Below are 25,815 nucleotides of genomic sequence, written 5' to 3' on the forward strand. Positions count from 1 at the left end.
TAAAGAGCCGAAAATGATCAATGGGAAAAAGTCGTGCAAAAGGCCCCATCAACCCAAGTTTGATAAAAGAGGGGCGTTTAAACTAGAGAAAAGGAAAATCGCGCAGAACAACCCATTCGGCCGAATTTCATTAAGTAAAAAAGCAATTGAAAGTCGCAAATTCCATGTGAAATGGCTGACTTCCTCAAGGGTATGGCGTCCAAATCAAATCGCCCAAAACCCCGTGTTTTGTTGAATTCGCACATTTCATGAACAAGCCCTGAATTTCATCATTTGAAAGGAGGGAGTTAAAAAACAAAAGAGCTCAAGTCGCCTAATTGGCTTCATTTAGTTGAAAAGGTAAAAAAAAACCTAAAATCGCACAAAAAGTCTATTTGGCCAAAAAGGTTTCAAAGTCCAAAAATCACACAATTCGTCCAAGTTAGCCAAAATTGAAAACCTAAAATCGTGCAATTTTAATAATTTAGCCGAAAAAATCATCAAATTGAGAGTCACGCAAAAGGACTTGAGGGCCCGAATTTGCAAGATTAGCAACGTTTTAGTTAAAATTGCCCCCCTCCCCCTGTCTGGTCGAAAATCACTGAAGAAACCTTTTCAACTTAGAGTGCCTTCAAGACCAAATCGTGCAATAGGGGTTAGTAGCCCGAAATTTTAAACAAGTCACCCAAAATCAGCCTTTTCCCACGGTTTGCAAAGGACACAAAGTTTGCATTTTTAATGGAAACACCGAATTTAGGCTAGGTTTGCTTTCTTCACAAAAGTGCTCGAATTCCATGAAACAAAATTCTTAACCGTTCCCTTTTGCTTTTATTTCGCAATCTTAAAATGCAGACCAGCTTGTTGCAAGACGCAAGTCCCCTTGTGCTCCCAGCAAAACATCGACTGTTGAGTTATCCCGCAGTCAAGAACTGACATTTGGAACCTTGAGGTTGTCCCCTTTGATCGATTAAAAACAGTATTAGGGCTTCCTTATACAAGAGAGGATAGGATACTCGGCGAGATCATTCTATTTTGTGTTGGCCGGATAGAGTTGCAGTGATGCGACTTTAGCCACGTCAACAGTATCGTTATCTGAACTGCAGCTACAAGATTCATTTAGGGCAGCTAAAATGGTATGTTTCCTCCATGTCATTGTCAATCAGTTAGACCCTATTTTCATCATTTATTCAAGAATGAATACCTATATTTGATTTATTATATTTCCAAATAAAAGAACAGTGTTTTGAAGACTATTTTAAGAATCTGAAATTGTGGTTTGACTTGTATTTTCTCTAAAGGAAAAATATTTTATATCCATTGTTTTCTTTGGCATATCATAGGATTAGAATTCTTTGAGTTGAATACCTATCGCTCTTTTATGTTTTTTCTCCTAAGCACCATGAATTATAGGGTTGACTCTATATGGTGATTGCATCATATCTTCTGAAATTTAGCTTTTGTATGCTTGGCATTCCTATTAATGAGGCTGACCCTATAAACTGATCAAGTTGCTATGTTTACTTCAACATAATATTGATATGTCTGGTGTATTTTCTACAGGATTATAGCTGCTGCTGGGGCTGCTGAAAAAGAACGATCAAGAAGGTTACCTACATCAATTTTGAATCAAGTGGTGCGGGAAGCTGTGTCTTTTAAGCAGCCATCAATGAGTAGGGGTGGCAAAAGAGGTCGAATTTATTACTGCACTCAGGTGAGTTTCATGTCCAAATATTGTATCTACAATTGTAATAACCCCATTTGATTGCTAAATAAATTGCACAAAAGCCTTCCTTACACATGAGGAACAATATAATTAGGAGTGTTGCTGTCTAAAGGAAGAACAATCAGATTGATCAAAGGATAATTAGTTAAGTTACTGATATGGTCCATAAACAAAAGATATGACTGATTAGGTGTGTGATTAGTCAAGTTATTTTAAAGCGACATGATGGAAGACATACAACTCCTCACATCACGCTCATTCGAAAGCTATTAGAGGAGGCTCGTGTTGCACCAAAGAAGCATCGGAGTTTGTTTTGTATTCTTATTTCATATTAGAAGCGGTCAGAAGAGCCTTTGACAGACGAGTAAGAGGGGGTATCTACCTGCCCCATTACAAGGTGAAAGACGCATGAAACAAGAGCAGACTTAGCAAAGATGGCGCCCAGATTGCATGCTTGCAAGGAGATACAATAGAAAGAGCAATCAGAGATCTGAATTCTGATTCTTTTATCAGAAACATAGTTAATCATTTTGCATGCTATAAGGGAGTCAATCAGGCACGGCGATCTTATCAATAGAAGATCAAAGGACATACTCTTGTATCGATTATCAAGTGATGAAATACAGCAATCATAGAAACTTCTGTATATATATATATATATATATATATATATATATATATATATATATATATATATATATCTGTGTGTGTGTGTGTGTGTACGTACGTATATCCAATTTCTCTTGGAACATTATGCTGGAATTTCCATCAGATAAGGAAGGTTGTATTATTGTCTGGTAGAGCATCTCATATTCATATAAGACTTGCTAATTGAGCCTTTGTCTGAAGTTATTATACATTTCTCATCAAGACCCTAAGAATCATAAAGCATAATTGTCTCATTGAATTGCAAAGTCGGAGAAAATCTCACAAAGGACATTTAGTGGTATCAGAGCTGGTGATCTTGCCAACCTGTTGGGGAAACTTCAAAATTGATTTCAAATCAGTTGTAGGAGTGTAGGAGATGAAGGTGATTGAGGAACTAGTGTTGAAATTGAAACAAACTATCCAAAGGAGTAACAGAAATTTAGCCAAATGGGCTAAGTAATTGCTGAGCTACAAAGGAAAATGAAGAAGGGTCTTCTAGCCCAAGAGATCATGATAGTAGTAAGAATGACTTATGTGCTGGAGAAGAACTAAAAATTACTGAAGGGCAGATGGGAAAAGAGGAGTTGACGGATCACCTAATCACCTATTCAAACATCACAAGTAAAGAGGATGCTAACAATGAGCTTACAACTGCTCGTAATCTCATGCCATCATTTCAAGAGATTCAAGAAGAGCAAACTAAAAATAAGGAAATAATTAAAAATTCATGTGCTTCTTCAATTACAAATGAAATGGGTACTTTGATTCATGAGAAACAAGCTATAAATGATAATGGAGTCATATCTGCTATAGGTGATGACTTCTTTCATTTCAATGATACAGGAGGCTTTTGGTTTGACTATCAAAAGGATCCTATAAAGAAAATACATCTGAAATTCCTTTTGAAGCTGAGATTGCTCTTACTCCATCTCAAAGATCATGCATTGAGGATAACATAGAAGGGATTGAATCTAGTGATCATAAACCAGATTATTTGAAGCTGCTTAGAGATTAGGATGTCGATCATGATTGTTCTTAGAGTACATGGTATCCACTAATAAGTCAATGGTTATGGATGAGAGGAGTAATATTTCAGACAAAAGAGAATAAGAAGATGCATTGTGCGACAACTCTAATCACTTTGAGGGAAACAAACAAAGAACTGGCATTGAAAGATGGGAAAAGATAGTTATAACTTATGGGTCACAGATGAGAGAATGAAAGGAAAAGAGTGAAGACTGCAGATGATGAATCTCTATGAAGTACAACTTTGCATCTGAAAACAAGATTCGGGAGCATGACAGACCATTATGTGCAGCTCATGAAGTCATGACATCTAAACATATATAGTATCTCAAATAACTGCGAAAAATACTGGTACTACTGACTGCAGTTTTTTATTATCATTGTCACCCATATTAAAAATGTTTTAATCAAAATTTTATGTTCCCAAGCTTGTGTCAAACTTATAAAACAAAATAGGACTGTGCCCCATAATAGTACACTTAGTGTTGGTGTGAGTAAGGTATTTTACCTAACTAGTCCACTAGTACGTCCTATTCACATGTTAAATTCACTTATGTCCTAGGGAATCATTCTAGAAGTCTTAGTTGTCATGTGATCTTATCTTAGCATTTACTTCTTGTCCTAGGTCATTTAATAATTGTTGAGTTAGTTGTCTCATTGTATAGTTTAAGGCAAATGTAATAATTTTGTCTAATCATATCTCTCAACCTTGTTTCTATATGCAAGGCATCTTACGTACATTTCATATTCAATGAATTCAATCTTTCATCTATAATCAAGGAAGCTATTCTTTCCATTCTCTCTTGTGGAAGGATATTTTCATTTTGCAAGTGATCTTGAGGTGTGGGGAGTTCACATTCAACTCCTATATGGTATAAGAGCTCTAGTTTTGCAAACTCCTTCTCAGATCTAATGGACTCACAAATAGAGTTCACAAACTTGAAACCCTTCAACCGACTTGAAACCCTTGTAGATCTGGCCCACAATATTGGATTTTAATAAAACAAAAGTAAAAAAGGACTTTATCTAATGCTCTAGATTCAACTGTGAGGTCCTTTCAGCCCCAAAATGAACCCAACAAGAAACTCAAGTTTTGCAAACTCCTCAGATCTTTATGGACTCATTCTTGAGCCAAAGACGCAATGAAAGAAATAAGTTTGGTGTAACAAAAATGATTGTACCATAGAATTGATTGGTACAAGTAACAATGCTACTATCTTCTGGGAGACCTACAACTGTATCTCAAGAATTAGGTGCCCATGCATAGTTTGGACTAAGATTTGGGAGGTCTATCAATATTCACTTAATACCCCATTCCTAGAAGATCCTGCATTAGATTGCCTCATTCCAATTGATGATGTTGATAGTCTACCCTTTGATGATGATACCTTAGAGGAGCTAGAATATGATGCAACACTTGAACATCTTGATGATCAAGAGACCTCTCCTGCAACTCCCACTTCTCTAAACAAGATCACATATTCATCCTTTGTTGTCAATTCATTTAGAGCTTCTAGTGTTTCTTTGTAGCGATTTATTCTCATTATGGTGAGGCTATATAGTCTCACTCTTTCCTTTCTATGGAGGGATAATTCATTGTATATTTGTGATGTTTGAAATCCTTGGGAGGTATAATTGTGTCCTCCATCTTTCGTCACATGTTTTATCTTTCCCCTCTTTTGGAGAGGAGTTTTGTCCCACTAGGTTTTCTCCTCTTTCTCCATTTGTGAGAGATTGCATTGTAAATGGGTACCTAACATGACCTAGTCGCCTAGTCCCATCATCTTTTTCATCATCTTTGCATCATTTGCATAATAATATACTACTTTGTAAGTTGCACTTAAGGGGGGGTGTTGGTGTGAATAAGGTATTTTACCTAACTAGTCCATTGGTAGGTCCTATTCAAATGTTAAGTTTACTTAGTTTCTAAGGAATCTTTCTAGATGTTTATTGCTATGTCTGATAAATTAAATATAGGAAATAATAATACAAATTACAATGCATACTAGATACAACAATAAAATATTTCTTTATTCGCACATGAAATTATTATAGAGAGGAAGACCAAAGATGGTTGGCCAAGGATTACAATTGATCTAACTATACCATACTACCTTCCTTGGTGGTACACAACATATTTAAAGGACTCGATAGGTGCCAAGAGGAACACAACTGTCAACCAACATATAACTACCCGAGAGTGACAACTTAATACAAATAATCAATACATTGGTAGATAACCAATATTACCAAACATAACAATAGTCATTTTATGCCGACTATATCATCCTCCCCAAAAGAAAAAGTCATCTTCCAGATGACAAGTAAACTTAAGTAATATTTGGGAAGACTAATAACAAGATTGTAGACAATGATGTGTGTTGGACAACCCCAACTTATATTGCGCTTGCCAAATCAAATGAGGGTTTAAGGGCAACGCCCCTAGTGGAGTCAAGGGGTAGCGCCCCTTGTGGGGGTCTGGGGGCAATGACCCTGTTGATGTGGCTAAAGTCGCGTACCTTGACTCTCTCCGATCAACATAGAATAGAATTTAGTGGCAATCACATTCTCTCTTGCATAAGGAGGCTTCTAGTGCTACTAGAACCATCATAGGAAGGCGACCTCAAGGTTTATATTTGTCAGTTCTTGACGGTGAGATAGCTCAATGGTTCATGTATCTTGCTGGTAGACATGAGGGGACTTACGTTAACGGATAGAATAAGCCTCAAGATTCTATAAGTAACCCCTAAGACTCTATAAGCTTGTTTTCATCAGATTATCATTAAACATGATGCTATTTGGCAAGCATTCACTCCAAATTTATAAAAAAAGGGAAAGAGAGAGTAAGGAAGAGATACTAACTACTCTAGCTAAAATACAGCATATGGGCAAATAGACAGAGATCCTAAAATTACCATATTTTGCCTCGCCAGTTGGACACAACTAAGCAGAATTTGGTGCAATCTTCAAAGGAAAGTTAGATTTTCAAACTCTTAAACACAATGTTGAGTCTAAAATATACATTCATATAAGCGTTTAACAACCGAACTAAATACATGGATATGTTCAAGTTAACCATAGTGGGATTGACAATCAGTCAATCCTTAATGGTCTGAACTTAAAATCTCTATCAAATATTTTCCCAAGGACACTATTTGTAAATAAAACGTGTTACAGAAATTTAAATGAGGAAGAAAAAACCATGCACTCACAAGAAACATGTACAACTTGAGATTCCATTAAACCTGTAAATATTTCTGAAGAGTTTTTGCAACAATTTTGGATTTCTTCAAAAATAAGGGAATCCCAGTCCCTTTAAATAGATTTTAAAAAATGGGATGAATGGCTAGGATTAGAACAAAACAAGTGGCCCAGATTCATCCATAAAACATGGCTTCCCATGCCTAGTTAATAAGGAGCATACCTCCCAACTGAAACTGTACCCTGGTAGCTGTGGAGAAATAACTAACTTTCAGAATGCACTTTTTATCATCCCAAAGTAGATATTTTCCCCTTTTACAATAAAAAATCATTTCCCCATCTAGGTACTTTTTCCAAATGTCCCAGTGCAGCTCGCTCTGCCCGAACATGCTCTTGAAACTTTACGTGGACGACCCTTATCTCATCTAGAGGAGGCATAGGTGGGTGGAGCATCCGGAAGCTAGTATCCATGCAACGATCATCTACCTCCCTTGCTGGCTCCAATCAACACCGTTGGTCTTATAATCCTATAGGGCTGCGTGGAATTTGTTGGCGACTGGCGCATTTTAAGTCATGTGTAGTGTATGCAGCCCCTTCCTTCTTCAATTGGCTCTTCCAAAGTAGTTTGAATTCATTGTAGTCCATATTTGGCCCCCATTCACCAACTTTTTTAGGAGATCCGTCCAGTCACTATCCTCCCATCCTTCATTAATGATGTCTATGAAGTCGCTCTTTGATGCCAAGGCTTAGAACCAATCCTCAAAACTATCGAAATCATGTGGCTCGAAGATTTGCTGCTCATTTGGAATCAATGAGTGAGTCCAAAATAAGGCCTTCATGATTGGAAACAACTTCTTAATTGTTGCTCGTGTTCCTTCAATGTTGCTCCTTCGAGCCTTGACTATTTGGAAAGTCTCCTTTGCATCTCGCTCACAGTAGACCAAATCACTAATCACCTTGTTTCCTACCCTTGTAATATCCTCCATCCATTCTGTTGATGTGTTTTTTATGCACATGCAAACACAGAATAAAATACCCAAAAGTATCTTATCCTCTCTTGATCAAAGCTTCTCAAATGCTGAAGATTGGCATAAGGATTGCTTGAGACAACTCCAAGGTTCATGAATGTAGGGTCACTACGTGTGGATAAGTTTTGTTGGTCATTGTGATTGCTGTTTCATCAAGGGGCATTTGTGGTTACGAAAGATTTCATGAAGGACTTGCGAATGATATGCGATGGAATTTCTTCCTAACACTACTGAATGATTATAAAAAAAATGGCAAAGGTTAGGGGTTTAGAGAGAGGTTCTAAGCTATCCTAAGAATGAATGGATGAAGAATGACGCAAGTGAAACAAAAGTAGTTGTAGCATCGCCATACATGAACAACTCCACTAGAACTAGTGCAATCTTCTAAGGATATTTGGAGGTTTTCAAATCATTGCTAAGCATAGACACCATTACTTGAATGTATATTGATGATTAAGCAACAATCGCACTTAAGCAACTTTAAAGGTTCCAGTTGACCACACAAGGCTCAGTTACAATCAGCAAGAGGCTAGTGGTATGGATAACGAGTTCCACAATACATCAAATGCAACATTCCATCATTTAATCTAAATGCTTATACTAACATCAAAGATTGACTTGAGAAAATAAAGAACCATGCAATAGGCTTCAAAGATTGAATAGAAACACCATAATTTCAATGTTTTATTAATCCAATCGCCAAACAACAACAATTCTTCAAGTCTTTCTCTTGTCACTTAAAATCTCTATCTCCCTATTTGCTATTCTAGCACTTAGCCTATTTCTATATTATTATTCATTACAAATGAAATGAGTGGAGTTTATATAGGACTCCCAAATACAATGAAGGGCCGAGATCGAATGAAGATCAAGGGCCAAGATTTTGCCACCTAAACCCTATTTAGGGTTTGATACAAATGAAACCCTATCTAGATAAACATTACAATGGAAACAACCAATGAGAAAATAACATGTGTTGACACAAAATTTGAGGAAGCATCCTCCAATGAGAAGACGAATTGCCAAGTAGGATCATAACAAACTGTCTTCTAGAACTTTGTTTTCTTTTCCTCTTTCCTTTCTTGGCATATTCAATGAATCTGGACGTCATACCCTCCACTTTAGACATTGGAATCTCTGGCAGATTCTTCATTCATTCCTCTAGGTGAATAACTTCATCAAAGGCTGCTAGAAGAGTTATCTCCCATCCATGCTCAAGCTCTTTTGTTTTGTCTATCAAAAACAAAGTGCTGTACATGCGATCCAATTGTTTTTCTGTGATCAACCCATCTTCTCCATGAAAGATGACTTTTATCTTGACTTCCAATTCTTGGATGTCCACATTTGCTTCAACTTCTATTTTCTTGTCAAGAATGACGTACATCACCTCAAATACCTTGTCTTGAATAGAATGGACGGTGTCTTCAACTTGGTTACACCTGTTACTAATGTCCTCAAAAAGGAGTATCTTCATTTGAAGCAAAGTCGATCACTGTAAAAGGTTGGGAGTTTGTCCATCTCTTGTTATCCCTTCTTGTGTCAATACCTGTCTAGGTGCCTTTCTTATCGCCTGCAACACTGGGATGGTAATATCTCTAGCATGAGTGAATGTATCAACTGTCACCATGAGATTATGAACTATCTCAAGAACATGGATGGCTCTACTTAGTATTTTCATCATATTTCTTACAAACTCATTAGCCATTATGAAGGATTTATTGATTCATGCATCCAAGAGTTGTGCTGAGTTCTTTATCTTTTCCATATGGTTTACTGAATCATAAGGAAGCATTGGTGGAGGTGTGATAAGCAGATCTTGCTGCCTTAATGGTTCCTTGAACTAATGGAAGTAGCTTCTCCATGCATTTATCTCCTTCTCCAAACTTTTGTTCTTCTCTATTTCAGCCTTTAGCTTGTCATAAACTGCCTTTACTGAATCGGTTTCATCATCCATGGCTTGTTCGGAGGTAAGTGGACCTAGGTCAAAGGTTTCCATATCATATTCATCTGCTGTGATCTCATCCTCATACTTGTCTACTGTTGGAGTGGCGATTTGTATCTTCTTGGAGCTTGTATCATCTCTTATTACTTTAGACATCTTTGAGGCTTTCTTCTTTTCAATGATTTCTTGAGGCCTATTTAGAAGACTCTCCAAGTCAAATGCCTGCTCTTCTTCATCAACTATTACCTCTGGAGTAAGTCTTTCCTTGAGCCAATCGGGAATAGAAGGTCTCCCTTCTCTTACTTCTGCTTCTTTGGGCAATGACTCATCTCTAAGAGGGGAAGTTTCTTCACCATTATCTCCTTGTTCATTATCATCACATATTTGGATGTGAAGGGCTGGATTTGATGATTCTTGTGGCATCTTTCCCTTATCTTGCTTATCACTCTTGTCATTTTGTATAGTAGATTCCATGGACTCATCCACCTCATGGACCATATTTTCATTAATTCTCTGATCTTTTTCTTGATTTATCTCTTTCTCATGTCAGGAAGAAGCATTAGGAGGATGATCCGAATCTGTTTTTTTCTTTTTCTTGGATGACTCTTTCTTTCCATGTTCATTCTTCCTCTTTGATCCTTTAGAATGAGAAGTGTTCCCACTTACACTCGCCTCATTTTCTTCCTTTGTCCTCGTCTCCAAATTGAATGTCATTGTTACATTTTGTTCCTTCAACTTATGATGCTGGATGTCCACCCATTTACGTGTGCAACTTAAGACTTGCTTCATTAATTCCCTCAAGTCTGTGACGACTTCTTCATTCCAATTGATCTTTACTTCTTTATCTTCCTTTTCATAAGTAGATTGAAGATATCTACCACTTTCTTGTGCTTTGTCATGTCCCCTTCTGGATCATTATACATATATGGAGAGAAAGAGAGAGAGAGGCCCTAAAAGAAGAAATTATTATTTTATATAATGATTACCAACGAAGGAATATTTGAAATTTATTTATTTATTAAATATTATTATTTAATTAACATTTATTAATAGTTATAACTAATAATAGTCCTTAAACGATAAGGATGGGTTAAAAGAATACATACAAAGTAATCACATGCTTTTTCTCCAACAAACAAGAATAGTATTTAGACTAATTGACATTAACATTTATTCAGACATTACATCGCTAGTGGTCCTCAATTTTGTGGAGTCTCTAAAAGAGACAAAATTGCCAATGTAATCGAAAGACCATTATTATAGATAGGTTCAAGGATTGTGCTTAGCAAGAACCACCATTTAAGAAACTAATCGTATAGTCAACGATCATGATTAAAGACATATAGGGCACTCTAAGAGAATTCACACCGGATGTAAAAATACTTAATAATGTTAATATATGGATTAATTGAATTAGGCTAGTGTAAAGAAATGGTTAACATTAAGTAATCTATGAAAAAATAAGGAAATATATTTAATTCATTTTAATAAAAGAAATGATAATTAATAATTAATATATTTAAATGCAATGTTATTTAATATTTAAATATATTTAAAATGAAAATAAAGGTAATATTTAAATAAGGAAATATATTTAATTCATTTTAATAAAGGAAATGTTATTTAGTAATTAATATATTTAAATGAAATAATTCTTAACATTTAATATATTTAAAAAGAAATGATATTCAATAATTAATATATTTAAATGAAATGTTATTTATATATCTAAAATGAAATTAAAGGTAATATTTAATACAAACCATGCATGACTTACAAACGAACCCGCTGACTCCTAAATAGGCTGGTTACTTCCGCACGAAGTGGTGTGTGGGTAACCGCAGCCTAAGCTGCGATTACCCCCGCACCCCTTCATGCGGAAGGGGACAGTGGGGGGGACACAACCCCTCACGGGATATAATAAGGAAATACTGAAAGAGGGCAGCAATAATTAGGTTGTTTGGAAATTACTTACAAGTATAGATATGAGATGTTAAGACTGCTAATAATATATAGTATAATGTTATGAGTGCAAATTAAGACTATTAATATGATATATGAGGAAAACGGGAGAAGTGTCTTCTACTGCAGACGAAAGGTAAGGAACATGTGGTTTATTGTATTAAATAACATACGTATATTAGTTAATGTGTTCTTATTAATATGTAACGTCATTATTATTAATGTGTAATACTCATTAATATTAGTTAATGGGTAATGTGTAATGTTAATTAATAAGTGATGTTGATTGTAGTCTAGTGTATATATATGTCTTAATCAATGTATAGGATTCACTGGTCATAATGTGTAATGTTAATGAATAAGTGATGTTAATTGCAGTCTAGTGTATATATATGTATTAATTAATGTATAGTGTTCACTAATCACTAAAAATAGGTAAAAGATATAATTTGTTAATTATTGTATACATAAGTTTGCATATTAAGAAAGATTATGAATACAAAGGTATTTTAAGAAATGTAATGTAGATGTAAAAGATGGAAAATTATATATATCTATGTTAATTAAGAATACATTAAGAATTCATTTTAACACAAGGGATAGTTTATGAATTGAAATTGCTATGCAAATGTATGGCTTGGTTGACTAAAACTCAACCAAGAAGAGAAGGATCTGGTCAATTCCCCTTGAGGACTTGGATGATGGAGGCATCACCCAAGACAAGGAAAGGCAAGGGTCTTCCTTGGCTGGCTTGGGTATAAGAGGTTATACCCAAGACAGGACTCAAGGTCAGGCCGATCCCCTCTGAGGACTTGGATGATGAATGCATCACCCAAGGCAAGGAATAGACAAGGGTCTTCCTTGGAGGGCTTGGGTGTAAGAGGTTACACCCAAGACAGGATTCGAACTCATCTTCGATTTCCTGGAGGGCTTGGGACCAAGGGGTTCCAAGAAGGCGGGCCTCACGGCCGCCTAAGGACATACTTACGTATGGCATTGTATCCTTTTTATTAGATGGAAATTATGATTATGTTAATTAAGCATTGAAGTTAGATTATAATTTAGATTACTTATATATATATATATATATATATATATATATATGTTTGTTGTGTTCTAACAATCTATTTTGCAGGTTAATGATCTCTAATTAGTAGGGACATTACATGCTTGATCAACCAGTCTATAGACTTTGCATTTTCTGATGAGATCAAGAGATAGTCGGGAGTGCATCTTCTTCTTTATCTCTAAGTCATCTTGAGCATTCATCCAAAAATCCTCTACTTGAAACACATGTTTGTACTTTATTCTGGCCATTCCCTCTATATTACCATAAGGATCAAAGTTATCTCTAGAAGCAAATGGTGTGAGTGAGTAGAGAGACAACTCCTTCTCGGCACTTTCAGTTGCTTGAAAAGGACAGACTTCTATAGAATTTCCAAGTGAAATGGGAATAGGGATGCCATTTCCATGTTTGTACCTTAGTGATTTGGCACATGCTAACAATTGTCTTACCACCTCAAGTAGTATTATTCTATATGTTGGATAACGTGGCAACATAATAGGAGGATAAGGGCATCCTTGAATCCTTATGTATGCAAATTTGGGAAATTGAGTAAACCATGCACCATATTGCTTGACAAGTTCTTGTGCCTCCGGAGACAATCATAGATGGATTCCACCTTGTAGAGTCTTGGTGATATGCATAGTGAAAGTATCATTGACTGTTTTGTAGTGTTGTTTAGGTGGGTGATGCAATAGTTCATAGGAATCACAAACCCTATCTCTCCGGACCTTTTGCCAACTACATCTCTATGAGGTAATCCTGCATATTCATAACTCCTTGATAGAGAATATATAACATATGAGTTCATGTGGAATGGCTTAGTGGGAACTAACCTTCTCAATTGTACATCTAGGCTATTACTAATGATTCTTGCCTAATTGATTGGATGATCACTTGTATGATCACTTGTATGAAGAAGAACATTCATTTATCAAAATAAGAAGCTTGAGAGGCACCTATGATTCGGTTGAGCATGGTGATCAAATCCCTGAATTCATCTTGAAAATCAATTCGATGTGGTCCATTGGGTACCTTCTTTAGGCGAGGCCTACTCTATAACAACCAATCTTTGTTGATGATTGCTAAACATGCATTCGGATCATCTTCATAGATTGATTTCACTCCCTCTAAGCTTTTATAAATCATCTTTGTTCTGGTAGGTGGAAAGCTTTGCTAATGGCTGCCTCTGATAGGTAAGCAAGAATGGTTCCATCCTTGGCCACTATTGTCCTTGAGTGTGAATCGTATTGTCTGGCACACTCAATCATTAGTTCATGACATCTAACTGCAGGAGGGAAGCCAGCTGCCTTGATGATCCCACTTTCTATTATCGTCTTGGCTATAGGTGATGGTTTGCCGATGTATGGTGCCTCACGAAACTTTTTCACATTGAAGTTTCCAAGGTTTGTATCTCCAATGCTGCTCCAACAAGATGTGATTTTAGTCTCCAAATCATCGTTCCTTTGATCTTCTTTGATGAGAGCTTGCCGGGAGGTAGATCCACTTGCCTTGGGTGCTGCCATCATTTACCTAAGAGAGATGTTCAAGTTAGGGTTTTGGCAATTTTATAAAAATTATTGACTTCAAACTGGTAAAACTTTAGAAATGATAATAAAATGTTGATTCAAACCAGCCCTATACTTTAATGAATCTAATCAAATGTTCAACAAGATTGATCTATTTCTGCATATGCACCATTGATAAAGAGACTTAATTTGAATGAATTAAGGGTTTCAGCTTCTAATCAGACCTGATTTGATCTCAAGTTACACTCCTTACCTCTGGTTTTGATGATTTTCTTCTAAATATGACCAAAGGACTGATAATAATTAATGAATTCACTGTGCGGAAGACAGATTTAATGTCTAAGGGTAAATCTGGGCTGTCTAATGATGAAGTCCACTAGTTGATATGTCTCCGAGCTGGGTACATTCGCTCCCTCTTGCTGTATGATGAATTCGCCTTCCTAAAACATCAGATCTATATCTTTAATGCTCCAATTTATCTTCCTTGATCATCAAGTCTGCACCTTCAATGTCTGATTTCGCCCTTGTGCTGCTGCCACTCGGTTATGTTCTGATAAAATTTGCTCATGTATTGACAAAATTTGCTACCTTGCTTTGAAATTCGCTCAGTCTGCTTTGAAATTCGCACTTGGAGAGAAGAAAATGTTTGAATTGGTGGTTGAAATGAATGTTTTAACCTCTCCTTATAGGCGGTCTAGGGTAAGGGTTATGCCCTTTGGGGTGCAAGGCCGACTTAATTTAGTAAAAACAAAATAACAAATTACCTTTCTCATGCTGGCCAACTTCTCCTTGCCTTCAAATTCGAATTTTGAATTGATTTTAGTGCCAAAAAGCTTGAATTTGAGGAATTCGCTCAAAATAGAGAGCAAGGTATGTAGTTTCACCAAATTTGCTTGGGACCTTGGACAAGGTACATGATTTGACTAATGAGTTCTTTGCATTGAAGGGATATAGTTTTAAAGTAGCCAGAGGGTTCATCAGGTCAGGTTGGTCTCCTTAGGGTGGAGTGAAGACAGTCGGTTGTGAGCGTGAAAGTAGATCGAGAACCCCTTGAATCATGCCTAGGTTTCTTGTGTTATCTGATCATATTTCTAAGCAAACCTTGGTTGAGTGCATAGTGTCCTCTTACATCCTGTCCTTGCTCTAAGTCTAGAGCGAATTCGCTTTGAGGCCCGTCCCTTAACCAAAGTCAGTGCGAAATTTATCGCAGAGGCTGTCCCTTGCTCCTAATTTGGAGCAAAATTTCTCATAAGGCCCCCTTTTAAAGGTTAATTTGGCATGTTTCATAATGGAATGGGTGAAAGACATGAAGGTTGAACAAATAAAGCAAAGTCAGGTGAAAGGGTTAAGTGAAAGAGTCTTCCCTAAGGTCATGTACCTTGCTCCCTAATTGGAGCGAAATTTGCCTTAGACCCTTTACCTTGCTCCAAGTTTGGAGCGAATTTGCTAAGACCCTGTCCCTTGCTCAAGAGTCCAAGCGAATTTCCACCCTAGGCACTCTTAAGGGTCAAATTGATGGTACTTTCATGTGGAAAGATTTGAAAACTTAAGGCTAAAATCAAAGAGGTAGAAGAAAGAGGAAGATATTGAACTAAAAGTCAACACAAGGACATGTACCTTGCAAGAAAATTAGAGCAAATTTCACCAAGGACATGTACCTTGCAAACAAATTTGAGCGATTTTCTTCCTTGGGCTTTCTTAAAGGTCCAAACTTAATACGTTTCATGAGGAATGATTTGAAGACCTAAGACTTAAATCAATGAAGTGAAAGAAAATTTGAGGGAATCGAATTAAGGGTCAACATAAAAATCATGTACCTTACCCTGAGATTCGGACGAAGTTCTCCAAATACATGTACCTTACTCCAAGTTTAGAGCGAATTTCTTATTGAGACCGTACCTTACTCCAAATCAAGAGCGAAATTTCCATTTGGACCCCATACCTTGCTAAGGACTTGGAGCGAATTTTTTTGAAGAATCATGTACCTTGCTCTAACTTTGGAGCAAATTTCTACTCCTTCATGTACCTTGCTCTAACTTTGGAGCGAATTTCTCCAAGTTCATTTACCTTGTCTAAGGTCAAGAGCGAAATGCTCATTTGCATGTACCTTGGCCACCAAATGGAGCGAAATTCATTAAGGCACGTACCTTACCTCTAGTTTGGAGCGAACTTTGTTAATGTCATGTACCTTGTCCAAGGGCCAAGAGCGAATTTGGTTAGATCATGTACCTTGCCTCAAGATTAGAGTGAGTTTGTCTTGAATCTGTCCCTTGCATCATTTTTGGAATAAATTCTTCCACCAAGACAATGTTCCCTGCTCCTTAATTTGAGTTTGGTAAAAGCCCATCCCTCACCACACATTTGGAGCGAATTTTAGTCATGTACCTCACCACACATTTGGAGCAAATTTTAGTCATGTACCTCACCACACATTTGAAGCGAATTTTAGTTATGTACCTCACCATATATTTGGAGCGAACTTTGCATAGGACAGGTACCTTGCTCCATATTTGGAGCGAATTTTGCTCATGATTGTACCTTACACCTAAATCAGAGCAGATGTCCTTTGCCCTCCATTTAAAGCGAATTCCACTATTAAGGACAGCTCAAGCTAGTAGGGAGAGAACCCTTTACAATGAGGCTTAACAACCTTTATATAGAAAATGGTTACAAGAGTGATCATGACCTCTACATGTCAGTCTGGGAGTGCAGAGAAGTGCATGCACTTGACTTCTGTGCATGCAAGCATCCTCGCCATACCCACAAAAGGCAACCCTGAGAAGGGTGGATTGAGTGACCTTACAAAGTTAGAGTATGCAGACATGACATAAGTCATCACAACAAATATGGCCCCGTACCTCTGTTGATGGAAACCTTGCCAAAAACATTAAATGCACCCTTGTGGCTCCACAAAAGGAGGTGCATAAGTCACAAAAGTTGTCAGAGCATTTAAAGCCTTGAGTGTCGATCACACCATCCGGAAGTGTCGCCAGTCGGAAAGAAGTCTGGAGACTTCGGAAACTCGGGTTCCCGAAGTGGGGAAGACAAGGAAAGAACTTCTGAACCTCGGGGTTCTGGGGTGGAGAAAAGAGAGCAGTAGGGAACTTTGCAACCTCGGGGTTCCGGAGTTCTGGAGAACTGAAAGAAGGGGCTAAGGAGGGAACTTCGGAACCCCGAGGTTCCGAAGTTCCGGGAAAGAAGGGAAGGGAAGCAAAAGAAGAGAACTTCGGAACCTCGGGTTTCAGAGTTCCGAAGAAAGGAAGGAAGAAAGGCTAAGGGGGGTTCCAGAGAAGGCAAGAGAAAGGAAATTCAGAACCTCGGGGTTTCAGAGTTCCGGGGAACTGAAAAGGAGGCAAGGAGAAGGCGGGACTTAGCAAAGGAACTTCGGAACCTTCGGGTTCTAGAATTCCAGGGAAGGGAAGAAGAAAAGAAAGGAACTTCGGAACCTCAGGGTTTCGGAGTTCCGGGAAATAGAAGAAAAGAAGGGAGGAACTTCGGAACCTCGGGATTCCGAAATTCTGGGGAAGGGAAGAAACCGAAGAGGGAACTTCGGAACCTCGGGGTTCCAGAGTTCCAGAGGAGGAAAACAGGGGACAAGGGAGGAACTTCCTCCGGATAAGGCAACACTCTACACTTCATGATTCTTCTGCTTTCTCCTTGATCAACTAGGGAAGCGGTGGTCCATGGATCGTATCTCTGATCGGTTCTTACTGATTGACCAAGGGTGTCATAAATGACAACAGGTACCTTGTGTGTTCGACCAGATTGGACTGTCTCGCTCTTGTCCTTGTTACTGTGCTTCTCTTGCACTGTTAGCCATGCGTGAGCTCTCTACACGTTCACCTTTTGTGCCTTCTACACCTTGGTCTCCTTCATTTCTATACTCTCTCATCCTCGGAGTCTTCATCTCAAGCCCCCCTATTCTCGGTTCCTCGGTGAGAGATAGGTTGTCAATACGTTGCAAATTGGCTTCAAAACTTTTGGCAACTTTGGTTAGGAGGTTTCCTTTCTTCCCCTTCATCACGTACCGATCGTATGGACGGGCTGCTAGTACTGTCTATAGACTTGGAGTCTTCGCTTGAAGTAGTGTGTGGTTTGGTTACTTGCTTGGTTAGTGAGATCTTCGCTTTTTCAGTCGTTCGAGAGTGGTAGGTTTTTGGCAACCTTTTCCAAATCACTCCACGTACACGGTCTTTCTCTCTCCTGACTATCACTTGGGTTGACACCCTGACTCCTCACTGGACTCTCTGAACCTTCGACGATTCCCCATAATCGTTGTCTCCTCTCACTTTGCTCTTTCAAGTGGAGAGGTCTTCTTATTAATCTCTCCCCCTCCTCTCTGGCATCTCTGGTATGTTGGTCCTTATTTGGTCAAAGGGGCATTAATTGCCGGGGGTACAACATTTGCCATTATCCAGCTCTTCTTCCTCCCTACGGGTCCTTTCTTCATATTGTTGTAGTATTTGTTGTCGACGTTGCTCTCTATTTCTTTCCTCCCATTGGTTTTGCAATTCAATCAAATTTTGTGCCAACAACCTTGGAATTCTCCCGAGAAGATCGAAGACTACGTGGTTTACTAAGAGTTCATCGCATACCGTGCTCTCAGAGACCACTCTCTCTTGAGCTTCCCTTTGCACATATTGATCGACCGAAACTTCCCACAAGTTTACCAAGTCTTGCATCAACCGATCTTCAATTATTTTTTCCTCATTGTCACTTTCCGTTACTAGTACTTGTTGTTCAAACGATCGGCCCATTACTCTACCATGCCTGTTGCCACTCTTGGGTATTCTCAGATCTCCAAGTTCGAATTGGCAACAATGCCAAAATTTTTACTGCTTTATTCGATAAATTAAATACAAGAAATAATTATACAAATGACAATGCACACCAAATAGAGTAGTAAAATATATCTTTATTTGTATGTGAAACTATTACAGAGAGGAAGACCAGAGATGGTCGGCCAAGGATTACGATTGATTCGACTATACTATACTTCCTTCCTTGGCGGTATACAACATATTTAAAGGACTCGACAGTTGCCAAGAGGAACACAACCATCAACCAACCGACACATAACTACCTGCGAGTGACAACCCACTTAATACAAATAATTAATACATTGGCAGATAACCAATATTATCAAACATAATAATAGTCATTTTATGCCAACTACACTAGAAGTTTTAGTTGTCATGTGATCTTATCTTGGCATTTACTTGTTTTCCTAAATCATTTAATAATTGTTGTGTAAGTGTTAGTTGCCTCATTGTATAGGATTAAGACACGTGTCATAATCTTGGCTAATCTTATCTCTCAACCTTGTCTTTATAAGCAAGGCATCTTATGTACATTTCATATTCAATCAATTCAATCTTGTATCCATAATCAAGCAAGATATTCTTGCCATTCTCTCTTGTGGAAGGATATTTTTGTTTTGTAGATGATCTTGGGGTGTGGAGAGTTGACAATCAACTCCTACACTTAGATCCCCCTAAGAATTCATATTTGTGAGATGTATTATCAGCCTGCTGAGTATACAGGCATCGACTTGACTGGTTGGTGTGTTGAGAGAGATATTCGCTGGTTTCCCGTAGGACGCTGGGCCAGGGAGAAGAGAAGAAGAGCATCAGCTATTCATCTTTTCTCTCCCGTTCCTCTAAAGATTAGGTATAGGGAGGTCGAAGGTGTTGACCTTGAACCAGTTCTCCCAGCCCAATATCCATATGTAGCTCATCCAGATGGTTATCCATGACCATTAGAATAGTAGGGCCTCCTTAGGAAATCTCAATCCAGAATGGAGGGGATCACTATCCCTACACCGCTTTGTTTTCTTCAACTGGTGTGGTTATGGTAGTATATCCCTTAATGAATCTTTGGTAGTATCTGGTGTGTCCAGGCATCTTGAGCCCATGTATGTCTAGGTTCATGAAGTTCAGTATGAATAAAAGGGACATGATGTGCATATCCCTGAATAACATGGTAATAGACAATGTCGCTGCCTTTTCATCATGTCCATTGCATGCCTTTGGCATCCTTTAGAACCAAAATCTCTCTATTGACCTGCAAGTTCTGCTTCTGATCATCAATCCTTGTGTTTTAACTTTTCAGTTTCCACATGCCAATTTGGACCCTAGACATTTTCCTGTCAACCTGTAAATTAAATGTCTATCCTTAAAATGGCATATTCTTGAACCAATTATCTCCGACAGGAAGAGGATTAATGAGACTGCTTGCATCTTTTGGCAGCATCCATATGCAACCCTGTTTGAGAAGTTTGGATGTATGATTGTCAACGAATAACCATGACGCTATTCAAATTTTAGTAAATCTTATCTGAGAATTTTCTGCTCTAGAAGACTAAGAATAGTGGCCATAGGAGGCCATAGCCTCCTGTCTTCCATAGCTATCTGAATATTTTCAGTATTTTCAGCTGCTATAGATCTTACCTAACACCAGCAAGAAAATATTTGCATTTATAGGAAATCTTGAAAGTTAAAACAATATTATATTAAGAAAATAATATCAGACTGGTAAGTTAAAACAATATTAGCAATAATATCAACCCGTAAACATAATCTTATTTGCTGGTATTTTAGTCTTAATGCTTCTAAGCTACACCTCATGATTTCAAGTGTTATCATGCTCCGCTCACAGCATAAAAGAATCAATTGGAATTAGTTTACATCTGTAAGCCAACCAGACATAAAAACTGCACATAACTTTTTTCGGTAATGGAGAAATTTACCTTGACTTACAAAGATAAAAGTGGAATTTAATGTGACATTATTTTTGTTTCCCTTAGGAGGGAAGATTGAGGCATTCGCATGTCATCTATGCAATTTAACATTAACAATGAAACAAAAGAAAACTCCTGCTAATGTGTTCTCTGTCTAAATGATTAGCTGAGTTAACATTGAAACACACCTTTGGATTACTAAGGCAGTACATCAATTTTTGATTCCCAATAATAGTTTTTAGGTAGGTAGGGATCACTGGTTTGAAAATTGGTTTGGAATACAAAATCAACAAGAGAACGGATTTATCTGGTGAAATGATGTTTTTAGAGTGCACATCTCAAAATTTTTGTTTCAAGCTTCTAATAACTTATTGAGATAAATCTTTGCTGATTTTTATTTTGCTAATGGCAGGCAGCAATACGGCCTCCTACATTTGTGTTCTTTGTCAATGATGCAAAGCGTTTTCCAGATCCATACCGACGTTATATGGAGAAACAGCTGCGATCAAATGTGGGTTTCCCAGGAACACCAATCCGTTTGCTGTGGCGCAGCAAAAAGAAGGCAGAGAAAAAAGTGAGGGAGAAAGAGAGAGAAACTACAACAGTGACATAGATGGTATGTTCTAGTCAATCCTCAAGTTGGGATATAAATTTTGGTCTATGCAGGCAGTTGGGCATAGGTCGTAGGACTGCAGAGTTGTCATCTCTTCTCAGTTGCCATTTGCAAAGCTGAAGAAAGAAGAGAAGTACAATATAACGTCAGAAATATTGCTTCCGTTTGGTCTTACTATCCTTACCTATTTGTAATTTCATTCAATACAATAAATTGGACAATTCTGACTGCTTATGTCATTGTACAGCACCTCTCATTACCTTTTCTATATTATAAATGCTATTTTCTTCACATAGCAAAGCTACTTTTCATTATATCCGTGCCTTGGGAGCATCTATTTGTCAAAAGCTTATAAACATGAGACATTTTTTAATCGGTTTTATTACAGTATTTCTCCTTAATTCTACTTCTGAACATCTGAGGTGTGTAAGATATATTTTTTGGGGCAACCATTGGTATAATGATATAATCATAATCCAGCTGTATCCTTAAAGGTTTTGATTATCCAAGTTGATTGTTTCAAATTAGAATATGAATAGGTTGAGTCACCTTATGCCAAAGAGAGTCTATGGTGCTGCCTTGCATTCCAATGATTTGGTTCCATTTTGTTTATTTTGGAATTTTTACGACATAAATCTGAGGAAAAATGCAAGAATATAGGGAAATTGACATTGAAAGAACCATACTAGCTATGGTGTTGGCAAGCTAAGGTGAGATCCCTTATGGTTGAACAAGAAGAAGCAAGCATTAACTTCAAGAGAATTCTACCGTTGTCATTAAGTCAGATCTAAGAAGAGTTGATGCTTGCCAATGTAGTTAGTAATTGACCTTAGAAATGTTTTTACTATTTTGTTAAGCATCTTTGAGATTGGAGAAAATGTTAAAGAGTTCACAGAATTATTTGAGTCTAGTATAGTTATTACAAGGCATAAGGAATTGTAGTAAGTTTGGCTAAGTATATTGATTATCACAGTATGAAAATTGTGATGTGCCACTACACCAAAAGACCAACCAATGGTGAGGACAAGCACCAAGGGTGTTAAGGGAGGAGTTTTGTAGCATAAAATGGACATGTGGTGGCCCCATCATCTAGATTGGGTGCATACTTGCTGGCATGAAGGAAGAATGTTTGTTGGAGTTGACTGACATGCTTCGCAAGACTTGACCTTGAGACCTTGTTTCTAATGCCATTATGATGTGCCACTACACCATAAGAGTAGCCTAGTGGTGAAAATTAACACCAATGGTGTTTCGTCCTCCAAAGGATCCACGAGGTAGCACACAACAAATAATTGGAGGCCTCACCATTTGGATCAAGCACACTTCTATAAACACAATGGGGGGAACTTCATTATGGTTGTTCACCACGAAATGCAAGGCTCAACCTCGAGACCTTGGCTTTGATACCACAATGATGTGCTACTATACCGAAAGATCAACCTAGTGGTGAGTACGGATACTAAGGGTGTTGAGGGGTTATGTGCTTAAGAGGATCCACAAGGTGGCATGCAATAGACTTGTGAAGGGCCCACCTTTTCCAATTAGGTGTTCTATCACTCAGACAATGAACATTTGCTGCGATATCCACCTTATTCCATAGGCCTTGATCTTGAGACCTCAACTTTAATATCATTGTGATGTGCCATTATGCTAAAAGACTTAGTGGTGAGGACAAGCAACAAGGATATTAAGGGAGGGATTTTGTTATCTAGAGAATCCACAAGGTAGCATAAATTAATGTATAATATAATATCCCTTGTAGGGTGTTAGCTCAAATCCATAAAAAAAATTGCAGTCGTTCTGATCCTGACTCTTTTTATCACCAAGTTTTTGAAGTGGGAAAGTTCAGAGCATATAGTGACTAGAATAAGGACAATGGAATTGAACTGAAAGAAATTGGTGACTAATTAATCAATTTACAATTGAAACGAAATCATAGAATTAATCAAGGCAATATGATTGATAATGATATGCAAATTCTAGTCGAGTTAAATTGTATTGGTTGAATACAAGCGGAAATGTGTCAAATGTGAAAAATACACAAGTTGGCATATAACATATTGAAAATAGAGAGGATTCAGTGAATAAATTATTTGAGATCTTTTACACTTAAGATTAAGAATCTGTTGGTGATTGTCCAAGAGCTTTAGTTATCAAATAACCTATTGGCAGTAAACCATCGTGTCATTTCAATTAAAACTCATTTTTCTCGTGTAATATCATAAGTTAAAATAGTAGCCATCATGAGATCAATGATCAACTCTTTTAATAATCAATTTATCAAAAGAAGACAACCTCAATATTGACAATACAAAATAGTATCATACCATGGAAAGCTAGATAAGATCTAAATTTGAATGCGACTTGAAACTAATGAAGAATCAACTAGCATGCATTGTTGTATTGAAACAACTAATCAACATCCTTTGTATTGGAAATATATGGCCCATATTGACTAACGTAACCATTGAAACATGAGTATTTATTGAAAAAGGATAAAGTATATAGTTTAGCTGCTTTAAATAGGTTCACAAAGACAACAGCCGAAACCAATTAAAAAGACCTCTGATCGCTAATTGGGATGGTGGAATCAGCTCATTTCCATGCCCAAATAGTAGAGCATGTAAACAACAAAGAAAAAGGATTCTTAAAACCATTAAGAATTTAAAAATAATATGAACTAGTTATTTTTGAGATTTCATGTGTAGATTGTAAACAAATGTTTTAAAGTTTAAAAAAAATAATTTATAAAAAAAATCATATAAATTTTAATTATTCATTTATTTTAGTTAATCATTTTTTTTAGAGAGTGAACTTTATTCTATAATGAATAACATATTTTTTAAAAAATGATAAAATTATAAAATTTTAAAGATAGATTAGTAACACCAATATGTAGTGCATAGATATTTTTCAATTATTTTTTTTTTCATGTCGAATAAAGTTTTTGATGTTCATTATAAAATTTATCTTTACTATATATATATATATATATAAAATTAAAAAAACATTGAAAATCTTTCTCTAAGCACTATGATCTTGCAAACTATCTTGTCATGTTGATTTTGGTTACTAGTCTAATAGGTTTGAAAAAAAGAAAAAAAAACAAAGGATCAAGGCAAAAAGGCCCATCCAAGGACCTTTATTTAAAGGTACATTTAAATGAAGGTCCTCTAGCCGACCTAAAAATATATTGAAATATTTCCTATGTAAATAGAACATTATAAATAATTCAATATTAAAAAAAAAAAAAAAAGTTGTTTGCATGTTTTGTACTTTTGAGATTCTTTGAAGGGAATAATATTTGCTAAAATAAATAATGCACATATCTTGTGGAGGAGCCGAAAAATAAAAGAATATCAATGGACCCTTGGTATGTTGGTGAAGTTGAATGACTTTGAATGAGTCCACCAAAGATCAAGTCTTGACAAGCCTATATAGTATTTATTTGAAAATATAACTATAGTAACATGAAACATGAAATGGAGAAGCCTTTGTTATATATGAAAATAAACTAAGATTAAGCTAGTATTGGATATAACCCAAACACTCATCCTTGATAGAAACATTATGTTAAATCTTTAAGAATTAGGTATAGTAAAATAGTTAGCCAAATCCAATTGTGTCAATATAGAGTAAATTGAGAATCATAAAGATCAAACTATATAAGATGCATAAAAAAACCTATAAAATAAAGAATTTTTTTTGTAGAAAATATTTTTTCTTGATGCACAAGATTATTGATGAGTAGATCTAATCTTGTATTCAATATCCTTGGTAGGAAATTTTTGAGCTTAATTCTCACAAATAATGGCTATACCACTTTGAACTAATGACCTAGCCTTATCATGCCCTCCTCACACAAGTAGATTTTATTGTGGTAGTTGATATTTTTTATTGTATGGGTAAAATAGATTTTGAAAGGGCCCCAAAATGATTTAGAACACAAAACATCCAACATAAAGCCCGGAAACAACAAAACACAGCCAAATTATTATTCTAGCAACAAATGTTTCTACTATTACCCCATTTAGATTTGAAACCAGGAGTCAAAAAATGTACTTATCTCGTCAATCAAGTGCTATAATTACTATATTTTTCTCCACCCTTTGAAGTCCAATGTACTTTATGAGTTTGCCCTCTTTAATATCATCATTAAATGGTGTTCCCTTACAAATCTCCTCTATTTTCCTTGAATCTGACCACTTAAGTTCTTACTAGCCATAATCCTCCTAGAACATCTTCCTACACAAGTGTAAGTAATGGTGCAATATCAAGGTTTTGACCAATGCTAGATTACATACTTACACATAATACAGTGAATAGAAAGATCTTTGTAATCTTACTAAATAGAGTTTTGTA

General features: G+C 36.8%; 1 protein-coding gene across 2 annotated transcripts in view; it reads left to right on the top strand.

Annotated features, from left to right (window-relative positions):
- Positions 1-21,744, top strand: part of LOC131077226 (uncharacterized) — a 210,904-nt gene extending 189,160 nt beyond the window's left edge. Inside the window, exons 11-12 of one of the 2 annotated variants that reach the window (XM_058014670.2) lie at positions 1,540-1,690; positions 21,253-21,744. In XM_058014670.2, coding sequence (XP_057870653.1) covers positions 1,540-1,690; positions 21,253-21,453 — 352 coding nt within the window. In that variant the 3' untranslated portion in view covers positions 21,454-21,744. The remainder of the gene's footprint in view (positions 1-1,539; positions 1,691-21,252) is intronic. The other variant, XM_058014672.2, reaches the window with a different exon arrangement.
- The last annotated feature ends 4,071 nt before the right edge of the window (positions 21,745-25,815 follow it).

The sequence above is a fragment of the Cryptomeria japonica genome, chromosome 9 (genome assembly GCF_030272615.1).
Source record: "Cryptomeria japonica chromosome 9, Sugi_1.0, whole genome shotgun sequence".
NCBI lineage: Eukaryota > Viridiplantae > Streptophyta > Pinopsida > Cupressales > Cupressaceae > Cryptomeria > Cryptomeria japonica.